At 39.5% G+C, this 20036-nt stretch overlaps 1 protein-coding gene across 7 annotated transcripts in view; it reads left to right on the top strand.

Moving 5' to 3' along the window:
• SH3GL3 (SH3 domain containing GRB2 like 3, endophilin A3) overlaps nucleotides 1-20036 on the top strand; it is a 55401-nt gene that overhangs the window by 32760 nt on the left and 2605 nt on the right. For 5 of the 7 annotated variants that reach the window (XM_086849618.1, XM_023933931.2, XM_086849616.1 and 2 more), the window contains exons 2-8: nucleotides 8210-8278; nucleotides 8887-8959; nucleotides 9464-9607; nucleotides 10292-10425; nucleotides 11812-11970; nucleotides 14725-14828; nucleotides 16039-16166. In XM_086849618.1, the coding sequence (XP_086705744.1) occupies nucleotides 8270-8278; nucleotides 8887-8959; nucleotides 9464-9607; nucleotides 10292-10425; nucleotides 11812-11970; nucleotides 14725-14828; nucleotides 16039-16166 (751 nt within the window). In that variant the 5' untranslated portion in view covers nucleotides 8210-8269. Of the gene's footprint in view, nucleotides 1-11; nucleotides 396-7520; nucleotides 7791-8209; nucleotides 8279-8886; nucleotides 8960-9463; nucleotides 9608-10291; nucleotides 10426-11811; nucleotides 11971-14724; nucleotides 14829-16038; nucleotides 16167-20036 lie in introns of those variants that run through there. The other 2 variants (XM_086849620.1, XM_086849621.1) reach the window with 2 other exon arrangements.

Below are 20036 nucleotides of genomic sequence, written 5' to 3'. Positions count from 1 at the left end.
TTTTTTAATTGGATTGTGTAAGTCCTTTTCAAGAAAAGCCACATTCCTCAACCAGTAACCTCATTTGTCATGTTCTTGGGGTCTGTGCCTTTTCCTTTTTCTTTGATGGGGTTTCCCAAGCAAAGGCTGCTAAGTTGATTAATTTACATGTACCCAGTTGTCTTCAGCAGTCTTATTCATACAAGTTGATCTAAGTTAGGAGAGTTCACACTAAATGGTACAGCACCACTGTTTATAAAAGTGTTGAAAGCAGCAGAAGTACTTGTCTGTATAGGTATGAGTGTCCCACATAATCAGTGGGAAAGCAGAACCTGCTGATGGGTTGGTGAGGGGATTTTGCTGAAAGACATCTTTCAGGTGTGTCTGGATTGCCTGCTGAAACTCCTCCATCAGTGGTGAGTGCTGTCATTGCTCAGTCTTCCTGTATGTGCCAGGGTTGTCAGGGCTTTCTGTAATCCAGAATACATGGATTGCACTGTTGGAGCTTCTGTTCTGAGCAGAGCTAAGCAGAACTTCTGAGCCTTTGCCAGGGCTGTGCTGCTGTTACTCTCCAGCTGTGGCTGTTCATTGATTCCACATGGGAGCTGCAGGCCTGACGTTCCCCAGTGTCAATGGGCACTTTTCTCTGCAGGAACATACGGGGAGTTGTGATGGACTGGGTCCATTCCTGTTGATGCTGGCAGCTGAGGGTTGACTGTACAGGTCTCAGCTGATTGCCTGGCTGGGCTTCTTCGGGTCATGCTCAGCTGTGAAGAGTTTGCTCCATGTTGGAAAGTAGATTGAATAATAATGCTTGGTGTAGAGCTGCACAGGACCCTTCAACAGTGAGGTCTTGATGCCGAGCTCGTGTTCCCCTGGCAGCTCAGAGAGCATCTCCATGTGGGAAAGATGTGTTTGGGGGTACCCTTGGATCCCCCTTCCCAGGCAAGCCACGTTGCAAACACCTTTCTTTCTCTTCTATTCCTCTCTAGCTGGCGTATCCTTGTGCAACTCAGTTCATCTGTCTTCCTAAAAATAATATTCTGTGATCTCAGTGCTCCTGTTTGCCTGAGAAGTTACAAGTAATAAAGTAGTATTGGGTTCATAAGTATTAGTGAGATAGGAATGTTCTTGTGAATATAAACACTCTGGCAGTACACCCATGCATTTTCCTAACTTTGTTTGTATGATTCAGAGATCTCTTGGTAGAAAAAGTATGTTTTCCTTCTTGGGAAACAGGCTCTTGAGATTCCTGGTGTCCTTTAGATGGCCCGAGATTTGGTTTGTTTTTTCTTTTTGTGTAAAGGAATTTCCTACCAAAAACTGGGCTCTAAAAAACGAGATGGGGCTCAATTTTTATATTTCATAAGTTGTATGAAATTTTCAACATGAGAAAATATGTAAAAAATATTTTAATATTTATCTTGGTGTGTCTTTAAATGTAACACATTTCTCTACATATATTTAAAATCCTTAATAGTTTACAAAAATAGTAATATTTTTTGTATTTTAATTTTGTTGGCTGCTGGGACAAGATTTGCTATTGGGTCCATCAGAAATCCCTAAGGAAGTTGATAGTATGAGCATAGTCATGAGGTGTCTTTGAAGTACAAGCATGTCCCACAGTTCTTTATGTTTCTACTTTAAATATCTGAGAATAGATATTTTCAGTGAAACATTAGGATGTGAATTCCTCTAACCATGGATGTAGTTTTCTGTAGTTCTGGTTCAGCTGCTTGTTATAGGTAATGAATTCTGGGTGAATCATCCAATTTTATGCAACACTTCTTTGTTTCCCTGAATTTCTATAGACGTGTACTCTGCCATGGATACTGACAGAATGCTGCTTGAACTGTGTATCCTCAATATGATTAAAATTTTTAATGTGTTTATGTCTCACATAAATTCCCAAATGTTTTTAAGTTTTATAATTACGTATGAACCGTTACCAAAAGAGAAAGCTGCATTTTTTTAAATACTTGTGCACACACATTGTTAAATTCAGAGATATTTTTAGCACTTATGCAGCCATGGGAGCAATAACAAGTATTTGACTTCTAGGGCACAGCTTCTTACACACCATAATTTTGATTAAATAGCAGTAGGACCCAATTCAGCTGCTTAATTAATTTTTTCAAAAAAATCCCCAGTTCCTGCTGCTGCTGTCAGAAGTCTTTTCTACCATTTTGCCAAATGCTATGGGGAAATCTGTGCCACTGCTAGCTGAAAGTTTAGTAGAAGAAAAAATTACAAAATGCTTCATATGAAGGTGATGACACTCTGAGCTTGACACTGAAGTGCTGAGCACTCGTGGCTTCATCCAGAAAAGCACTTTAGTACCTACTGAGGATGAACTTAAATGATTTGGTGGAGGAGAGCCAGAGTGCTCTCTATTTGTGTGACTGAAACATCTGCAATTTGTAGTAGACCTTTTATTTATTTTGGAGAGCAGAATAAATCTTTTTCCTTTAAAGTACATCAGAGCAAGAGAATTTTTGTTTTCTTTGAAAACACAATGTACTGAGGTGACTCCAGAGTTCCTGCCATCGTTGAGTGCTTAACCTCTAAAATGAGGGATTTGTATTTTCTCCAAATCATAAGGATAGAATGAACTGTGTCAGTTTAATTAAAGGAAGAGGTCCAAATACCAGTACACTTCCATGATTTGTTTTTTTCCTTTATTGTTGTAGGGGTATTTTAGGAGAAAATACCTACTTAGGTATATATTACTTGTTTTCATTTGCAGATGATTTTGTACCCAATGTCCATTTGTTTAGATCTGTGTTTGGAAATATGCATCTTAGTTAAGTTTCTCAGTGTGGGATGCTGCTTTTTCTTCTGAGCATCCAGACCTTTAGAAAATCTCTAGAAATCAATCACAGGGCTGCCTAATAGCTGCCCATTCACCTGGTTGGTAAAGAAGAATATTTTATTCTTTTTTTTAAAGAATATTTTTCTATCATGGTGGCAAACTTTGTGTAGCTGGAGCTGCCAGTGTGTATTCATTTAAAGGCTTACTAAGATGCAAGACATTGAGCTGTAGTAGTTGTTTAAGTGTTGTAGGTCAAGTTCTTGGTGGTCTGCAATACGTGAAGTAGTGGTAACCACTTTTTGAGTGTGAGAGTTAGCAATTTATATGAAATATAGCAACCAGAAAAGAACAAAAACAAGTAATACGCATAGCATTGTAGTAGAATTTAGAAGGACAAAACAGGGAATTACAGATACTTGAGGTTAAACTATTTTTGATCAAGAAAAGAGGATGAAATGTTGGTCTGTAATCTGATAGATCATTCTGGAAGAGGGCAAAGAAGAAAATCTCTCCCTCCCCTCAGGATGCTGAACATTGCAAGGAGATTTGGCTTTGTTTTCCAGCTACCTTATTCTTCCCTTTGTTTATTACAGGCTTAAATGAGATCCTTGAGGAAGCTGTTAGTATTGTCACATTGCATTAAACCAAATCAAACACTTACATGGCAGCAGGGAAATCGCTGGAACTTTTAATGATTTATTAAGAGAAGTGTAACTACTATGCGTTAACCATACTGGAATGTAGTATTTTGTACTAAGTACTGTATCTAAGCTGTATTTAATGCAATTGTGCAGTTTGGCCCTGTTCTGTTTCTAGGGGAAACCTAGCCATACAGTTACATTATTTCCTGGCTCTCCATGTGTTAACTTTGGGATGAATCTATTCACTTTCCCAGTAGATTGCTTGCTTCCTTTTTAGAGAGAGGGGGAAATAAATTTAAAATCTTTTCATAGCCTTGGCTTTTTTGTCAGAATAAAAAAAATCTAGGTTTTGCCTCATGGGTTTGACAGCGTGCATATTTATGACAAATGTAGGAATTTTCTACCCCATTAAAGTTTCAACAGATAATTTTAGCAGCTAGTCCTTCAGAACAAAATAAATGCTGTAACTTTGTAAGGAGTCATTAAAAGCCCTTAAGCCTTTAATAGAATATGATACCTTTCATTCAGCCTCTAAATAGCACGGGCTGATTTCCTGGCCAGGTATGTACAAGAGAGTTTTGCTGGCCAGCCACTTCTTTCAACCATAGCTGAATAACAACAAAAGAACTGTGATTGTTCAATCCTTGTTAGTGAGTGTTGCAAAAGAAGGGCAGAAAAGAGAAGGTCAGAGCATGTGTGCAAGTACTGGCTTGTATTATGAAATACCCAGTGGATATATTAAAAAAAAAATAGGGTAATTGTTTTGAGAGTTTTATCAGCTCTCTGTTGATCTGGGATATTTTTGGCAGCTTCTGATATTCAGTAACCTTCTATAGTGAAATATGAAAAACTGGTGTAATTTAGTGGATATGATATACAAAGCATTAGTAAAATATGGCATTTTTCTGAAGCTTGTTTGTTATAATCCATATAACAATGGGGAAATGTACTATTCCTGTGCAATAGGGATAAATCTTAATATTCTTAACATAATTTTTCAGTATTTTTATTTTAAATCTTGAGACATTTTTAGTTTAGAGTTTTGGTGAGCTGTATATTTTAAAGTATGGACAGCTTATGTTCTGTGTTCATGGAATCACAGGGTGGTAAGGGGCTGGAATGGACCTAAAAGATCATCCAGTGCCAAAACCCCTTGCCATGGACAGGGATACCTCCCCCTACACCAGATTGCTCAAGGCCATCTCCAGGTTTTGAATGCTGTCAGGGTTGAGGCAACTTCATCGTAACAAAACACATCAAAAGAAAATTATATTATCTGAAAAAAAATAGAATAACAAAGAACTATCATGAGAACAAAATCTCAGTATTAGATTTGTATAAAAAAAAATTCCCAGAGAATTTCTTGGAATATAAATGCCTTAGCAGAGTAAATATTTAGTCTTTTAAGACTGTAACAAAATTGCAGGTCACATTTTGAATTGTAGCTGGATATACAGAACTAACATAGAAATCATAATATCTGGAGGGGTTTCTTTCAAAGCCTATTTGTTTTATTCCGCATTTTTATTCAGATAAAATTCTGCATAAGCCCACCAGAGACTTTCAGCTTGTTTATAATACAACATCATATTTAATTTTTCAATTTTAAAAAGAACAGTAGGATCTAGCAAGAAGTAACAAGCAAGGAGCATTTGTGTACAAACAGCAATGTTTCTTCAGGCAAAAAGGTCTCCTATTATATAGAGCATGCAAGTTGTACCACTGAAGGTAATCTGCTATCATATGTAACTTGAAATGAGAGGTGATTATACAAATGGCTGATTTGAGAGTATTTTCATGTTCATAATTTAGCTTTGTTGCTTTTTTTTCTTCTCACTAACTCTAATGTAAGTGTGATAGAGGGAGTTGAACAGGCACCTGACAGGAAGAAATCTTTCCTACTGCAGCTGTTAGGAGTGCAGGTTTTGATCCAGAGGAAGCCTAGTTAGCTTTACCAGAGGCAGGACTAATGAAAGGCTTTAGCTTTTGACCTACAGTGGAATAGTAAAGAGGTGGTGCCCCCCTGGTGGGAACTGGTTTTTTTCATAGCCATGAATTGTGGCCCTGTCTAGTGAAATGGTGCTGAATCCATGGTGCCCAGGTTCTGAATTTGGAGGTGGAGGATTCTTCCTGTAGAAGGAATTCCAAACTCCCTTGAAGTACACACCTTGTGTGCTGGCAGCAGTTTTGTCTTTGATGGGGTGACTTGTGAAGCCTGATAGATATTGCCACATAACTACACAGCCCCTCAGCTGGGCATCCTCTGTTTATGTTCAAAGCATTTTGCAGCTTGATATAATGCATGTAAACGATGCTCAGCAAATAGTCAGGGAACTAAAACTCAGCAGCTGTCTCCTTTGTGCATCCATTTTCAATAATTAATTGGGTATCCTGTGACTTTTAATTGTGAGAAGGGTGATGCTAGTTTTACAGCTCCTAAATTCAGTATGATCAGAACAAAAGCTTTTTTTGTTCCTAAATGCGAGACTAATACAGCTATTCCCAATTATACCAATATGAAATAAACTGTAGAGGTGTAAAATTTAATTATAGCCATTAGAACTTTACACCAATTTTTAGTGTTGGTAGCTCAGACAACTTACAGACTCTAAGGAATCATTCTTTCTGGAGCGTTGTTTTCCGAAGGACATTAGAGCTTAGGGTAAATGTCATTGAAGTGTGTCCTTGGGCCAGAAATTGCAGTATCATTAGTGTTTGCATAGAACTGGGAAAGCATGTTAACAAATTTTATTTTTTTTTTTAATGATCAGTTCTTTTTTCCCCAGGTGTAGGTGTGTATTAGGTTGTCTTCAGAGTCTGTATGAAATGGTATCTGCAGATCCTGTGGCTGGCTCTGAGGAGTTCATCCACAAGTCACTGTAAAATAGATTTAGAATTTTATTATTCATTACACTTTCACAGTCAAGCAATCATGTTACTTCTTCAGGTTTATTTTTCACCAAAAAAATCAATTTATTTAAAAAAATAAATTAAAATTTATTTATTTTCCACCAAATGGATAATCTGTAATGGGGAAGCTATGGGCTGCTGCTGAATGTGGCTTTTGCAACTTAAGTGTAATTCTCCCACTGCACTCAGCCTTTGAAAAGGGTTTTGGGAAACCACAGATCTCCTCCTTGCCTGCTGGAGAAAGAAGACATGTGTGAAGCTGTGGAAAATGGCATGAATTGTTTTTTTAATTAACAGTACACAGAAAGGAGACAGAAACTGTTATTGTACATGAGCTGCAGAATTCCTGATAGGAATTCCTGCTTTTCATGCTGCCTTGTCATGTACCTTTCTCCATCTGCTCAAGGACTCCTCAGACATTCCTGCAGAGACCAGGGCAGTGTCCTGCTTTATGTGTGACCTCAGGTCACTTCTCTGCTGTCATGTCTTACAGCAGCAAGATGATGACCCACAGGAACTCACTGGTACTTGGGCTTCTCCGTCTGTTTTATCTGCTTTTGTGCTCGTTCTCAGTGCTCTGGAAGAGAAATGATCCTGACAAGTGTGTGTGCTGCTTGGCATATTAAGCATGAAGATTGTGAGTGCTGCTGTAAAGCCAATAGAAATAATTAGCTGTAGGTCTCTCTTTGAACTCACCTTTTCCCTTAAGCAGGACTGTTCTCTGACTGTGTGGTAGCGGTGATATTGATGCAAGGTCAGCCACTGCTGAGCTCCCAGCTCTGCTTCATCAACTCCTTGCTGCTTTTTGGCAGGGCAGTGTCCCCCCCCACACCTGTGCCATGCAGGCAGTGACCGAGAACAGGAACCATTGCACTGCTCAGAGCCCTGACCCATTTTCAGGTTATGCAAGTCCCCAAGGCCCTTCTAATTCAGTGAGATGAATTCCCTTTTAGAAGGTGCTGAGGACAAACAAAATGCTTTATTTGGAACAGGTTTGGGGACTGGCAGCAGTCAATTAGCTAGGCCTGGATTTCACACTACACAGTTACACTTCCAGTGATAAAAGCCAATTAAAACAGAGAAATGTTAGGTATTTTTGAGGGAATTTAATGTTGAATATGAGTTAAATCACTGTTGTAGTGGAGGGATGCTTTCAAAGGCTGTTTCACACTGGGTGAGGACCTGGCTTTCTTTTCATGTTGTCACAGTGCAGGTACCATGCACTGCAAGAAGCAGATGGCTGAGTCCTGCTCGGTGGCTGATTCCTGGCCATGATTTACTCAGTGAGGACCACAGTCAGGTCTGACAGCCTGGAGTTCTCACACAGAAGCCAGTTAACTTTTAGCCTTTTCAGAAGGTTTACTGAAATCCATCTGAAACTGGTGCTTCTAGTTTTTGAAGAATAGCTGGCATTCTTGTTTTGATGCTAAAGGCTCTCAGTCTCACAGGTGAGTCACAGTGAAGCATTTTTCACGAGTCTGTTCCTTCCACAGCAGCAGCAATGGGAGTTACATCCCTGAGCCTGCTGGTGCACAGGACAGAAGGTGCTCAAAAGCACAGAGCTGCAGAGACACCTTTGGAAAGGTTCCTGTGGATTTACCTGCAGCCAGACTCTGTGCTGGAATCTGCAGTGGAGATCATGCCAGTAGAGTACAAATTCTTCAAGCATGAAAAATCATTTGTTTGCTTGTTTCTTGAAGGGAGTGCTTCACTTCCAAGACTGTTTACTTTTTCCTGCATTGTTACCTCAAATGGATGCTGGCTTTTTTCTGGAGTCAATTCCTGTCAATTCCTAACTCTCAGTTATATTTATTCTGTAATTAAATAAAAATCCCTTATTTTGTGTGTTAAATTTATCTTTTTACAGTTATTCAGTGAAAAAATAAGTGGAGCAGAAGGAACAAAGTTAGATGAGGAATTCCAAGAGATGGAAAGGGTAAGAAAAGTCACGTTATTTTATTCAATATTAAGCTATTACAGAATCAAAAATATTTCATGTTTCAAGTGATTGAATAAAACTGTAGATTTACCTGGGGGAAGAAATCCTCTAATATGCTTCCAAACAGAAAGATAAAAGAATAAATAGGAATTTTTCCTTAAACCTTGTCAGCTCAGCCAAAGGAAAAGAGACATCCACAAAGGCTGTGTGAGCAGAGGGTCAGGTTCCACTGATACCTCTCAACAGGAAAGAGAAATTCCTCCAAGAAGGGTGCAAAGCATCAGAAGGAACCTTCCCCTGCCTGTGAGGGAGTTTAGAGAAGTCTGGTGTTAGTGAGGCTTTGTAAATATCACAAAGCCTTTGCATCTGATAAAATTTATGATAGGTCTGACTACTTGGGCCAGATTATCTCCTGGTAAAAGATTCTGATTTTTAGTTTAAATCCATGTTCAGAAATTTACATTAAATTGACTGATGAGTTGTGTTGCAAATTAAACAATGTTACTGGCAGTTTCTGCTTTTACAATTGTTATGTGTTTTTTTTAATTGCCCTTGCCTTTCTGTGTATTTTTAACATTCATAGTAGATTTACTTTTCTTTTTCAGAAAATTGATATTACTAATAAAGCTGTAACAGAGCTTCTGTCCAAATCCACGGAGTATCTTCAGCCAAATCCAGGTAGGATAGGAACAGTAGGTGCTGGATTTTGATGAACGTTATTTTATTACTTGGAAATTAATTCAACGTAAATAAAAGCTAATTAGGTCATTATTGTGATGTTTCTGTGTGGAGTTCTACAAAGTTCTTCTAAGCAAGAGAGGGAGAGAGAGAGATGAAGTTGGCTTTGGCTGTTGCTTGTATCTTGCATTTGCTTTCTGCAATATTTCTAATCAAGGTGCTCACAAGCAGAGCTATTTAAAGGAATGTGAGTGTTGGTGAATATTTGCCTGGAGAAATGATGCTTTTTCAGTTGGGAATAAAAACTAGTTTCATATGACCTATATTGTTGGATGGGATCTTATTTCAGCTTTGGACTATGGGGTACTAACAACAAAAAAATTACCAGTCTGAGATGAGCTTTGTGACTTTGCTTTTGAAATGATTTATTGCTTTAAATAGATTAATTTTAAAACTGGTTTTATCACTTTTTAAGATGTTTTTATTTTTCTATGCTCCTCTTAGCATACAGGGCCAAGCTGGGAATGCTGAACACTATGTCAAAGATCAGAGGACAAGTTAAAACCACAGGCTACCCCCAGACAGAGGGACTCCTGGGAGACTGCATGATACGGTATGGCAGAGAGCTGGGCGATGATTCTATGTTTGGTGAGTTTGTGCATCTCCTCTGCCAATATTTCAGCATAAAGTCCTTTGCAAAGTATTACTCACTGACATAACCTGTGTAGTTGGCCACTGCAGGTAAGAGGGAGAGTTAAGTGTAGGGGTCAGGGGGTGATTGATACAGCTCAGAAACAGAATGCTCCTGCATGTTTGTCTGCCTCTGTTGCAGGTGGGTTTGATAACACTGTTACTGATGCTGTCTGATCATCCCTATTATTAAGCATTTTGGTTTCTAAGTTGCCAAACCTAAATAATTTAGGGTGATTCTTAAATGCAGTTTATTTCTTTTAACTTTTATATAAAAATGGCTATACTCAGTTTGAAAAGTAAACTAAGCAGAAAATTTCTTGTAGGAAGAAATAAACAATAACACTGAATGATTTTTATTTATTTTTTTTTTGTAATGACCTATGCAAATACAGTAGGGAGAAAAAAATCTTTTTCCCGTGATATCTGTTGGGGAAAAAGAAACTCCAAAATGCAATTCAGAACAAAAATCTTCTAGTTCCAGTTTTGTAGAGAGAACAAGTATAACTTGCATTATTTTCTTTTTTACTCTTCATGGGACTGCAGCAGATACAAAGATACCTATTTGAAATGGCTGTTTTAAAACACAAATTTTCTGCTTTTACATATCTTGAGATATAAGAGCCTATTCTTTTACCACAGGCCTTGCACTGCTGGATGCTGGTGAGAGCATGAAGCAAATGGCAGAAGTGAAGGACTCTCTTGATATTAATGTCAAACAAAATTTTATTGATCCTCTACAATTATTGCAGGACAAAGATTTAAAAGAGATTGGGGTAAGTTTTCCAGAGTAGAGCTTCACTTAGCAACAATCAGAGTCAAATCAAACCCTAGTTCCCTGAGATATTTTCCTTGAAAGCAATAAGGTAAATAAATTTTATTGTAATAGATTTTCTCTCTAGCAAAACAGTGATAAAATCTGCTTAGAATCAATGCCTGACTATTTCTCCCTTGTCTAACTTACTCAATTTGCTATATTGCTTACAATATATGCAGTACAAGCATAGTGAAGAGAATTCTATTCTTTATTTTTCTGCTGTTTTATTTTAATGAACATTTTTTAATGCTTATGAACACATGAGTGAGCTGTGATTTACTGCTAGTGATTATCCTACCTTACCATTTCTGTCAGCCTAAAGCTGTTTATAATGGAGAATTAATGTAACTGTAAAAAAAGGCTTTTCAGGGCAAACACAGAATGATCTGAATAGTGTCATAAAATGTTCAAGTGCCATATGCCACTATAGGAAAAATATAGGACACTACAGAACATATTTTTAACCTTTAGAGTTAAGTTTTTCAGTGTTTTTGTTTACAAAGTGACAATTCAAAGAAATACAGGCAGTCTTATTCTGAGTCTGTTGATTGCAATGAATTTGGGTAATAAACAAGTTAAAACCCAAGTTAAAGGCGGAAATTAAAGTTATTTTATTTGTTTACACATAAATGAATGTGGAAAGCATAGTGAAAAGGTAGCAGTAATGTCTGTAGCTGTCTCCTTTGAAGCATAGTTGTTTTCAGTTGTGTTCTTCTGAACTGATGAAAGGAAATTGTTTGATGTTAGCTTTAATGAGCATTTTGTACTGTCACTTTGAGTCCATTCTGTGAGTCTGTCAGTCCCAGGATTTTTGGCAACAGAAAAGCTTGCATAGTTTTATCAGATAGAAGTGTCAAGTTGATACCTAACAAGGATAGCAAGAATACATGATATATTGGAGCACTGCTTTATGAGGGGAATATAACCCTTTAACTTTTAGTTGTCATATTGCAGATAATTCAAGATGTAAAATTGAATTGCATGTACAATATGGGAACACACAAATATTTAGGTTGGATCCTGCATCTCTGAACAGCTCAGAGAATCTGTACTGTTGCACATTTAGTGAACTCCATGAGGTGGATGTCTTAAGACAGGTAAATCAAGGTTGCCAGTACCCCAAGTGCTACCAAAGGGCTCTTTATTTAAAATTTAATTCATGTATGTGGCCCTACACTTACCTGGTGCCGCCTTGGGTAAAAGGGATGGACTATACAAGTCCCTGAGCCTTCTGTTTCTTTAAGTCTTCATATGTTTGCATCCATCTGGTATTTCCTTAGATCACAATGTGTTTGTTTGGGCATGTCCCATTTGGTCCTTCTCATAAATGTTCTGTCTCTTTTAGCATCACTTGAAGAAACTGGAAGGGCGCCGCTTGGATTATGATTATAAGAAGAAGCGTTTTGGAAAGATACCGGATGAAGAAGTTAAACAAGCAGTAGAAAAATTTGAAGAGTCAAAGGAACTGGCTGAAAGAAGCATGTTCAATTTCTTAGAAAATGATGTAAGTCTGTGCTGCATCTTTGTTTGCTGCAGTACATCCTGGAGGGGCAAATGTGTGGGATTGGTTAAAGCCAGTCCCATCCTTCACAGGACAGAAACTCTGCCTCTTCCCACTTCAAAACCCCTGTCCAAGAAAAACATGATGTACAGCAGAGAATGTGAGAACTCTAGAATCTGGGGATTTTTTCTGGAAATACAGTGAGTCAGACAAGATGGCCATAGTGGTCTCAGGTAGGACTAGCTGAGGGTAAAATGAAGTTTGGTCAGTGAGAGGGTGAAGGTTGGGAAATTGGTATAGGCAAGACCTGCTGCTGAAAGTATAAGCAAGGGCATGTACTCTCTGAGCTTTTTGAATTTTAGCTCACTTACAGTCAAAACTTCACTGCTGATATGGAGTCTCTGAATGATTTTACCTCGGAAAATCATTACTGTTACTCTTTGGCTCTGCAAAGTCCATAGAGTGAATTTGTGGCTTGGACTCAGGTATGTGGGCTTTGGCTCAGAGTCCAAGTCCATCATGAAATTGTGTCTGAATATGGAGCAGCTGTGGCCATTCAGGATAATCCTCTCTTCTGTCCACACACAGAGGAATAGGGGGATGTGCTTTCTCCTGCATAATCATGGGGTTGTAGGAAAAGAGACCTGGGCCTATTCCAAAGTTTTCTCTTCTCATGTGGATGCAGCATCACAGAAAACACACAAAAAAGTGTGCTGTCTTCTGTTAGCAAACTGCAACAGTGAGGAGCTGTAAAGTGGGAATATTTAACTGCAAGCAGCTTCTCTCTTTATGCACACCCAGTTATAAAGCAGCCTGTAGCTCCTGAACTGTTTGTAAGTGGGACACATTTGTTACAGCAGTGTATAGTGTAAGGCAGTTACCCCTCTTGCTGTTTTACCAGTGTAAGTTAATGAGGGCAGCAAAAGCTGGAACATGCTCTTATCAACAATTTCAGCAGTGTTCCACTCTAGGCTCTACCAGTTGCCTGGTTGCAGTGGATGTGTGTTTTAGAATTCTGTCTTGCAGGGGCAGCTGAGAAAAGTTTCAGGTACTGTTTATCGTTAGTCAGAGCACCAAACTGAGGATAAAAGAGGGCAGGAATTCAACTGTTTGAGCTCAGCCACCAGAAGAGGGATGAGTTACGTGTTCTAGTGTAAGTAATTCTGCCTTTGGGAGTGGGTGAACTGGATATCCCTCTGAAGTTTTTTCTGTACCCATTTCCTTTGTTTCTGTTTGAAGAAAACTGTGCTCTTCCCCTTCCATTTTCATGCTACCCAGTCTGTCTGTCCTCCCAGAACTTCTCATTCCCACCTTATTGTCTAACCCCAAATGGTCTCACTATGTGTGCAGAGATCTTAACTGCAATCACTTCCTTCTGATCCTTTCCAGTTCCCCAAGTGTCTCCCTCTCTTGGTCTTCTTGCCATGAAGTCTGTTCTCTGAGCCCTGGTTCCCAGCCATCTTGCCAGGTGCCTTTCCCAGGCTCAATCCTGATCCCCACCTTTCTCAGGTTTTTGCACAGCCGGTTCCAGACCTCCCACATCGACACTGTTGCATGCACTTCTTATCAGATCCATCTTCCTGCCATTCCCACACAGCCAGTCCCAGGTTCATCTTCCTAAGTAGCTTTTAGTCCCTCAAGTTTCTCTGGCTCTTTCCCAGTCTCTCTTTCTCTTCTAATCCACAGCTCCATATTTCTCCTGGCTCTTAGTTGTCTTGTTTGGACAGTCATTTATCCGTTTTCTCTGATCACACATCCAAACCCCAGGCACTCTGTGTGTTGTCCTCAGCTGTTTATATTACTCTCTTCTGACTGTGGTGGGATTGTATGAGCTGTTGGTTTGGTTCTGAAATTTCATTTCTTTGTGCTATGTGACAGTGTTTGGCGCTCTTGGAGTCCTGGCAGAATTTTTAATGATCTTTTTAACTGAGTAAAAGCAGACAAAGTATAACACAAAACTGCCATGGTTCCATAAAACATTTGTAGAAAGTTTACTCAGATATTTTCTTATGATCCAATGTCTGAAAGACATCATGATGGAATGGAAAGATGTCAGACTTCTTGGGGTCTGTCTTCTTAACGTTGTCTTGAGGAAGACAGATATCTGTTACTGCTCCATACCCCATACAGCTTGAACTTCTCAGCTTGTGTTAGGGGAATGAGATTTTGTTTTTTCTTTCTCCTTCATATTCTCTCTTTCCTCATCATTCATATTTTTGAATGATTGGCTAATATGTTTTAAATCCAAGTAGATAAATCATGTTTCATTTATCAGTTTATAAATGCTGCCATCTAGTGAGGTAAGTCCAGATCATTTCAGAACTGCACTTTGTAAACATTGATAATAAACACTAATGGGTCTGAGTCATGAGAGCTGTCACAGTGTAATTTCTTCCAGCATTGATCAGAAAAGCTCCTCTTTCACCTGCTAAGGGGTCATGTCCTATTAAATGTTTTGGGCTTGGGTGTTGACAGACAGCTGGCTTGGAAGTTGAAAGCAGAAGGGATTTGCACATTGTGAAAGGAAATGACTCAAGGACCCAGCCCCAAGTTAGTGAACTAGAAGTTACACCTCAGTTTTGTTCAGTTTCCAACTGGCAGTTTCTTTGATGGAATCACATGTGCTCTTTTCCAATAACCTCTACAAGGTACTGTGGTCTTTTGAGATACCAGGTCTGTTTTAAATGATCTGTTTGTTTATCCTTCTGCTGAATGTACTACAGTGCCCTTACAGCTATTTTCCTCTCTGTCTTTCAGGTAGAACAAGTCAGCCAGTTGGCTGTGTTTGTAGAAGCAGCACTTGATTACCATAAACAATCCACAGACATTTTGGAGGACCTGCAGAGCAAGCTGCAAAACCGGTAAGATGGAGCCCCTCAGAAAATGTTGAGCCCCTTTTGCAGCCGAGGTTCACAATGTTGGAAAGTCACTGAAGCAAGAGATCTTGTAGCACCACCTCCCAGATGCACATTTGCTGTGCTTTGTGCCAGACTGAGCTCCATGGCTTTAAACTCCTGCCACCTGGCAGCTTCTCACTGTGCTGGGAGACTTTAATGTAACACAGGATCTGCCCAGGGAGCTCTGAGTGTCTGCAGAGTCTCTCCCATCTGTAGAGGTTAGTGGGGACAGCCTCCCTTTGTTTAGAGGTTTATTTCAACTTGCATGTTACGAGTTGAGTTTTGGAGGATTTGCTTGGAAGTTGGCCTGTTTTTATTGAGATTAAGGGGTATAACAAAATTCTGCAGTGCAGTAAGGAACCAGCCAGCTGGCCAGGAACAGAGCTGTGCTGTAACACACGTATGAAAAGCCCAGGTACTTTGTGTTAGCCTGAAAAAAGGGAGAAATGCTGTCATTAATATGTTACTCAGAGAACCTGAGTGCCACTGTGGTGTAGGCAGTCAGGAAAACTGCTTGGGGGCTCTCAGCTCAGGGTGGCCATGGCAGCTGTGAGCACGGGATGAGGGCAGCTGTGTCTGCAGACACCTTGTGCTATCCCAGCTGGAGGGGCTGGGAGGACAAGGAGCTCTCAGCTGGGGCACACACAGCAAGGGGTACTAGACAGTTTTGCTGGCTAAATGGTTTTTTCCTGTCTTCCCTAATAAAAAGGCCATGTGTGAGATGCAGTCCCTGGGCCTCTGTCCTGGATGTGTTTTTCCATATGTCGTTTGCAGTTAAGCTTTCCAGAGAGCTCATTCCTGCAACTTGTGCTGAACTCGGTGGCAGCCGTGGGTGCTCATCACTTCTCAAACTCAGGCTGTTAAGCTTTATGCTTTTGTCAACAGGAACAAATTATTAAATAAATTAGGGACTTGTTGAAGTTCAAGTATTGCATGAGAATTGAGCAGCTTTTAGTAAGAACACACACTACCCCCAGAAAAACTCAAACCAACCAACCAAAAAATCCAGCGCCATCAAACCAAAACACAAACTGACCAAAAGAAGCCTGAAACCAAAACCAGCAGATTTTCTTACTCTACCTTTCAAACAGCAAAGCATGAGCTTAAGTTCTGTCAGTATTTGTTCCTTCTTTCTTCTTAAGTAAATCTCTTGCTGCTTTTCTCTGTGTTACAGAATAAATGTAGCATCTAGTCGGCCTAAGCGTGAATATAAGCCAAAGCCTGTAATAACTACAACTCTGGAAATTGGTGATAATCAGCAGCACAATGGGATTGCCTATAGTTCTTCCATAAAATCATCAGGTGAGTCTGTCACCACAGAATTGATGTCTCTAGATGTTTAGCCAGATTTTTACTTGAGTTATTTCTCCTACCGTGAGAACAGTGGATCCATCGGGCATAAGTATCTGTACATCTGACTCCAGATTGTTTCCCAGATTTCAAAACAGAATTGTGAAGCAGGGTTCCTCTCAACAGACTCTCACCCATCTGTAATTTAGGTGTGGTATTCTCCTTAGTCTTTTAGGTCTCTGAATTGCCACTGAGGGTGGGAGGAGAGAGAGGGAGAGGCACTTGCAGAAAACAGTTCATTTCGTGCAAAGACAGATGCCTACAGTGGGTGTGTTAGATCACAGGCTGGAGTATCTCCAGGTGCTAATTTTTCTCCACAGTCTCAGAACATAAATGATCTGTACAGGATCTCAAATATTAGCTGTGTAAAATTCAGAGACATGACTCTCACCCTTACTGGTTTTAACATCTTTACTGTCCCCTAAATCACACACTGAAGTCTGTGCATTAATGAACAGAAGCACTTCAGGTACCTGCTGGTGGGGGCTTAGGACCCTTTCCTTTGATTATGCCCTGATTTCACAAAAAAACAAAAGTCAAATTTTGAAAGTTGTGCAAATAGTAATAACCAGTAATGTTACACTACTTATTGAAATAGCTTTTCCTCATCTCATAAATAAAATTACGTTGCCCTGTCTCCTTGATAGCTACATTGTATGATGAGATGAGCCCAGTTTAAAAACCAAACCAATAACCCCCCCAAAAAACCAAAAAAACCCCAAAAAACACCATGACAATATGCAAAGAAAAGAGATTTTCTTCTGAGATTTTTCTAGAAACATTTTTTGGAGGGAAAATAGAGGAGAAGTAGTAAGCCAAAGGTTCCCTTCTGTGCTTGGCATGGCATCTAGGATCTTTTCCTGAAGGTTTGTTGTTTTGTTTTTTTTCCCTAACTCTCCAATTTCTTTTTCCCTCCAGTCATGTTCCTTTTTTAAAGGTTGTTGGGAGAGAAATGAGAGAACTAAAAGTGAAAGAACAAAGCTTGGAGCTGTAACTTCATGCTCCTTCTAATGTCTTCAATTTTCTTGCACTGTGCTAGAAGAGGAAACCATTAAACAATCCATACTGAAGGGGATTTTCAGCAGTTTGGCAGCATAAATCCCAGTGCAATCTAATTCCTTGATTTGTTTGAAGTTCCTTGTGCTGCCTGAATGCTAAGATGAGCTATTGTGTTGCTCTCAAATGTGGGATGGAGGGAGACAACCCCCTCTGCACATTCTCTCAGGTCTCACCAGTCATTCCTAAGACTTGTGACACAAGGTCACATTTCATCCAAAGCACTGGAGATGTTTGCAGGGATCAGTAACCTTGGTATTTTCATCCAGCACATCTGGATGAAAGTAGCAAAAACATAGCAACGTTATTAAAAATCACCATAAAACTTTTTGGCCCTATCAACTACTTACCAAATTATATAGGTTTTTTTTTTTTGCCTGTTTTGCATGTGCAGGGGAGAAAGGAGATTCAGATTCAGTGTTTGTATATAAACTAGTGTGTCAAACCACATTACAGTGGTTATCATTGCCATCCAGCAGTTGTTCCAAGATGTTCTTTAAGGATAATCAATCCTGTCTTTGGGAGAAAGACAGATGATGACTTCTCCAGGTTGCTTCCAGCCCACTTAGTTAAAGGAAAATCTCAGCTGAAATTCAGTGAAAATGGGAAAATAAATGACCCCTGGTCACTAAGACAGGGAAGGAATGAGGCACTTCCACTCAGCGACTCCATTCAGGGACTGTTGCACCAATTGTTTGCATATCACTAAATGAGAGGTTGTCACTGCTTCACTCAGTGCTGTCAGAATGGAAAAGAAATAAAACTACCATAAAAGAGATGACAAGGAGAAATAGTATATATGTAATACTTGTTGCCATACTGAAGTGTTACTAATAACATTAGAAAGACAATGTATGCTTGTTTTTTTTCCTCCTGAAAAAGCTGTGGATGCTGTACTTACCTCCCCAGCAAGTACAAATCATCACTGAAATCACTGTTCATTCTCTTTTCTTTTCCTATTCCTACTCAAATGTTGTCCATATGCATATCTGTGAACTGCAGTGGGCTCAATATGCCCTGCTTATAAATGGGAAAACCTTTCTGTCCCTTTTTAAAATTGGAGTCATGAAAGAGATTTGATTTTTTTTATTATCTGTGATTTAGATATGAGAACCAGGCAGTTCTAAGCAAAACTGCTAAATGTCTTAAAGTCTCCATGAGATGGGGAGATAGCATTATAATCACCTTCTTTTTTCTTAGGAAACTGAGCTCCCCATCCTACACAAACAAGTACTTCCATGCTTCATTTTCTCTGCTTTCATATTGACCCTATCTAAATAAAGATCTTTCATTTCTCTGACTCTGTCCCTCAGGGTAAGTAGTGTCTTGGTATTCAGCAAACCCATGGTGACCTGCAGGACAGTTCAAAGCAAGATGTGACACATTCAGCACTACTACCATGGTACAGTTCTGAGCATGGAAATTACTTTTCCCATGTTCCACAAAAGTTTTTCAACAATCAGCCTCTTGGACCAGAATTAGTATTTTCCTTTGTATAGTCTCTAACATGTGAGGATTATTTACTACTTATGACTCGCACACATTTGCAGGGCTACACTCACATAAACTTAATTTTTTATGTTGTTGTGAGTTTTTTGGCTGCTTCGAGTAAATGCAGATAAAAAAATCTCTAGTTCTAATTCATTGTTATCCTCATTAATGAGCTGCAGCTGTGAGCATCATCTGGCTCATTTTAGAACTCTTTAATTGCTGTATTACATCATGCCTTTCACTCAGTTTGTTTGTCAGGTTTGACTGTGATATGAAATATATGGATCTGGTTGCCACATGCTGGAATTTAACATAAACATCCAAGTGTTTACTCACTTCAGCAATGAGGGAGACTGGGATTAATTATCTTAGCAAGCTTCCAGTTTGTGATTATTAAAGTACAGTCTTGCTACCTGATGTATACAGCATGGTATAGAAGGCAGAATAGATGCAAATACAGGCAATAGCACACTCCCTTTGGGGAAAACAAACAAAAACCCCAAACCATCATTGAATGGCATTTTGGTTTCATCCTGTAACACTCCAGGAATCACAGACAGCTTCTTGCTTACCCTGATTATGTGCTGTCCAGATCTGAGTGGTTTGGAAATTAATGACAGTTTTTTTGACTGTGACAGGGAAGTAAACTGGAGAAATAAAGGAGGTGCATATGGAGTTGCAAATTAACATAAACTCTGTTGGCAGAAATAGAAGAGTGCAATTTATTTAGCTGTAACCTCTGCAACATTTGTGCAAGTAGACAGCAAAAGGCTGGAGTGGTGCCAGCACTTCTGTGATGTTAAGCAGTATGTGTTGCAGACTGTCAGGCAGTGCTGCCCCCTTACCTTTGTCAGGAAAGCTTTGTCTCATTGGATTACACAGTAGCAGCAGCTGCCTGACTCTAATGAAGACTTTGACTGATCCTGCAGCCTGGAGTGAAACCGGTTGTGCTGGCTGTGGCCATTATTTAAAAACCTTTCCAGGCTGCCAGACGTTTCTTTGCAGTTCTTTGGAGCTTAAAATGAACCAAATGTGATCCATCTCAGATCAGGTACCTCACTGTCAGAAATGAATGGGCTTGCAGTAACAGATTAGCCCCATCAGAGCAGCTGGTGAAGGCGAGGAACTCTGTCAATTTTTGCGATCGCTGCCTTCTGCTGTTGCCAGTTCCGGAGAGCTGGTACCAGTTCTACCTTGGCAAAGGTTGAAAGTAACTCAGCTATTTTTAAACACAATCAGTCCATCTTTGGTTTTAAACATAAGTCCATTTTTGTT

The sequence above is a fragment of the Cyanistes caeruleus genome, chromosome 13, assembly GCF_971803275.1.
Source record: "Cyanistes caeruleus chromosome 13, bCyaCae1.hap1.1, whole genome shotgun sequence".
In the NCBI taxonomy this organism is placed as follows: Eukaryota; Metazoa; Chordata; class Aves; order Passeriformes; family Paridae; genus Cyanistes; species Cyanistes caeruleus.
The sequence above is the reverse complement of the archived record's forward strand: the minus strand, read 5'-3'. Positions and strand labels throughout refer to the sequence as shown.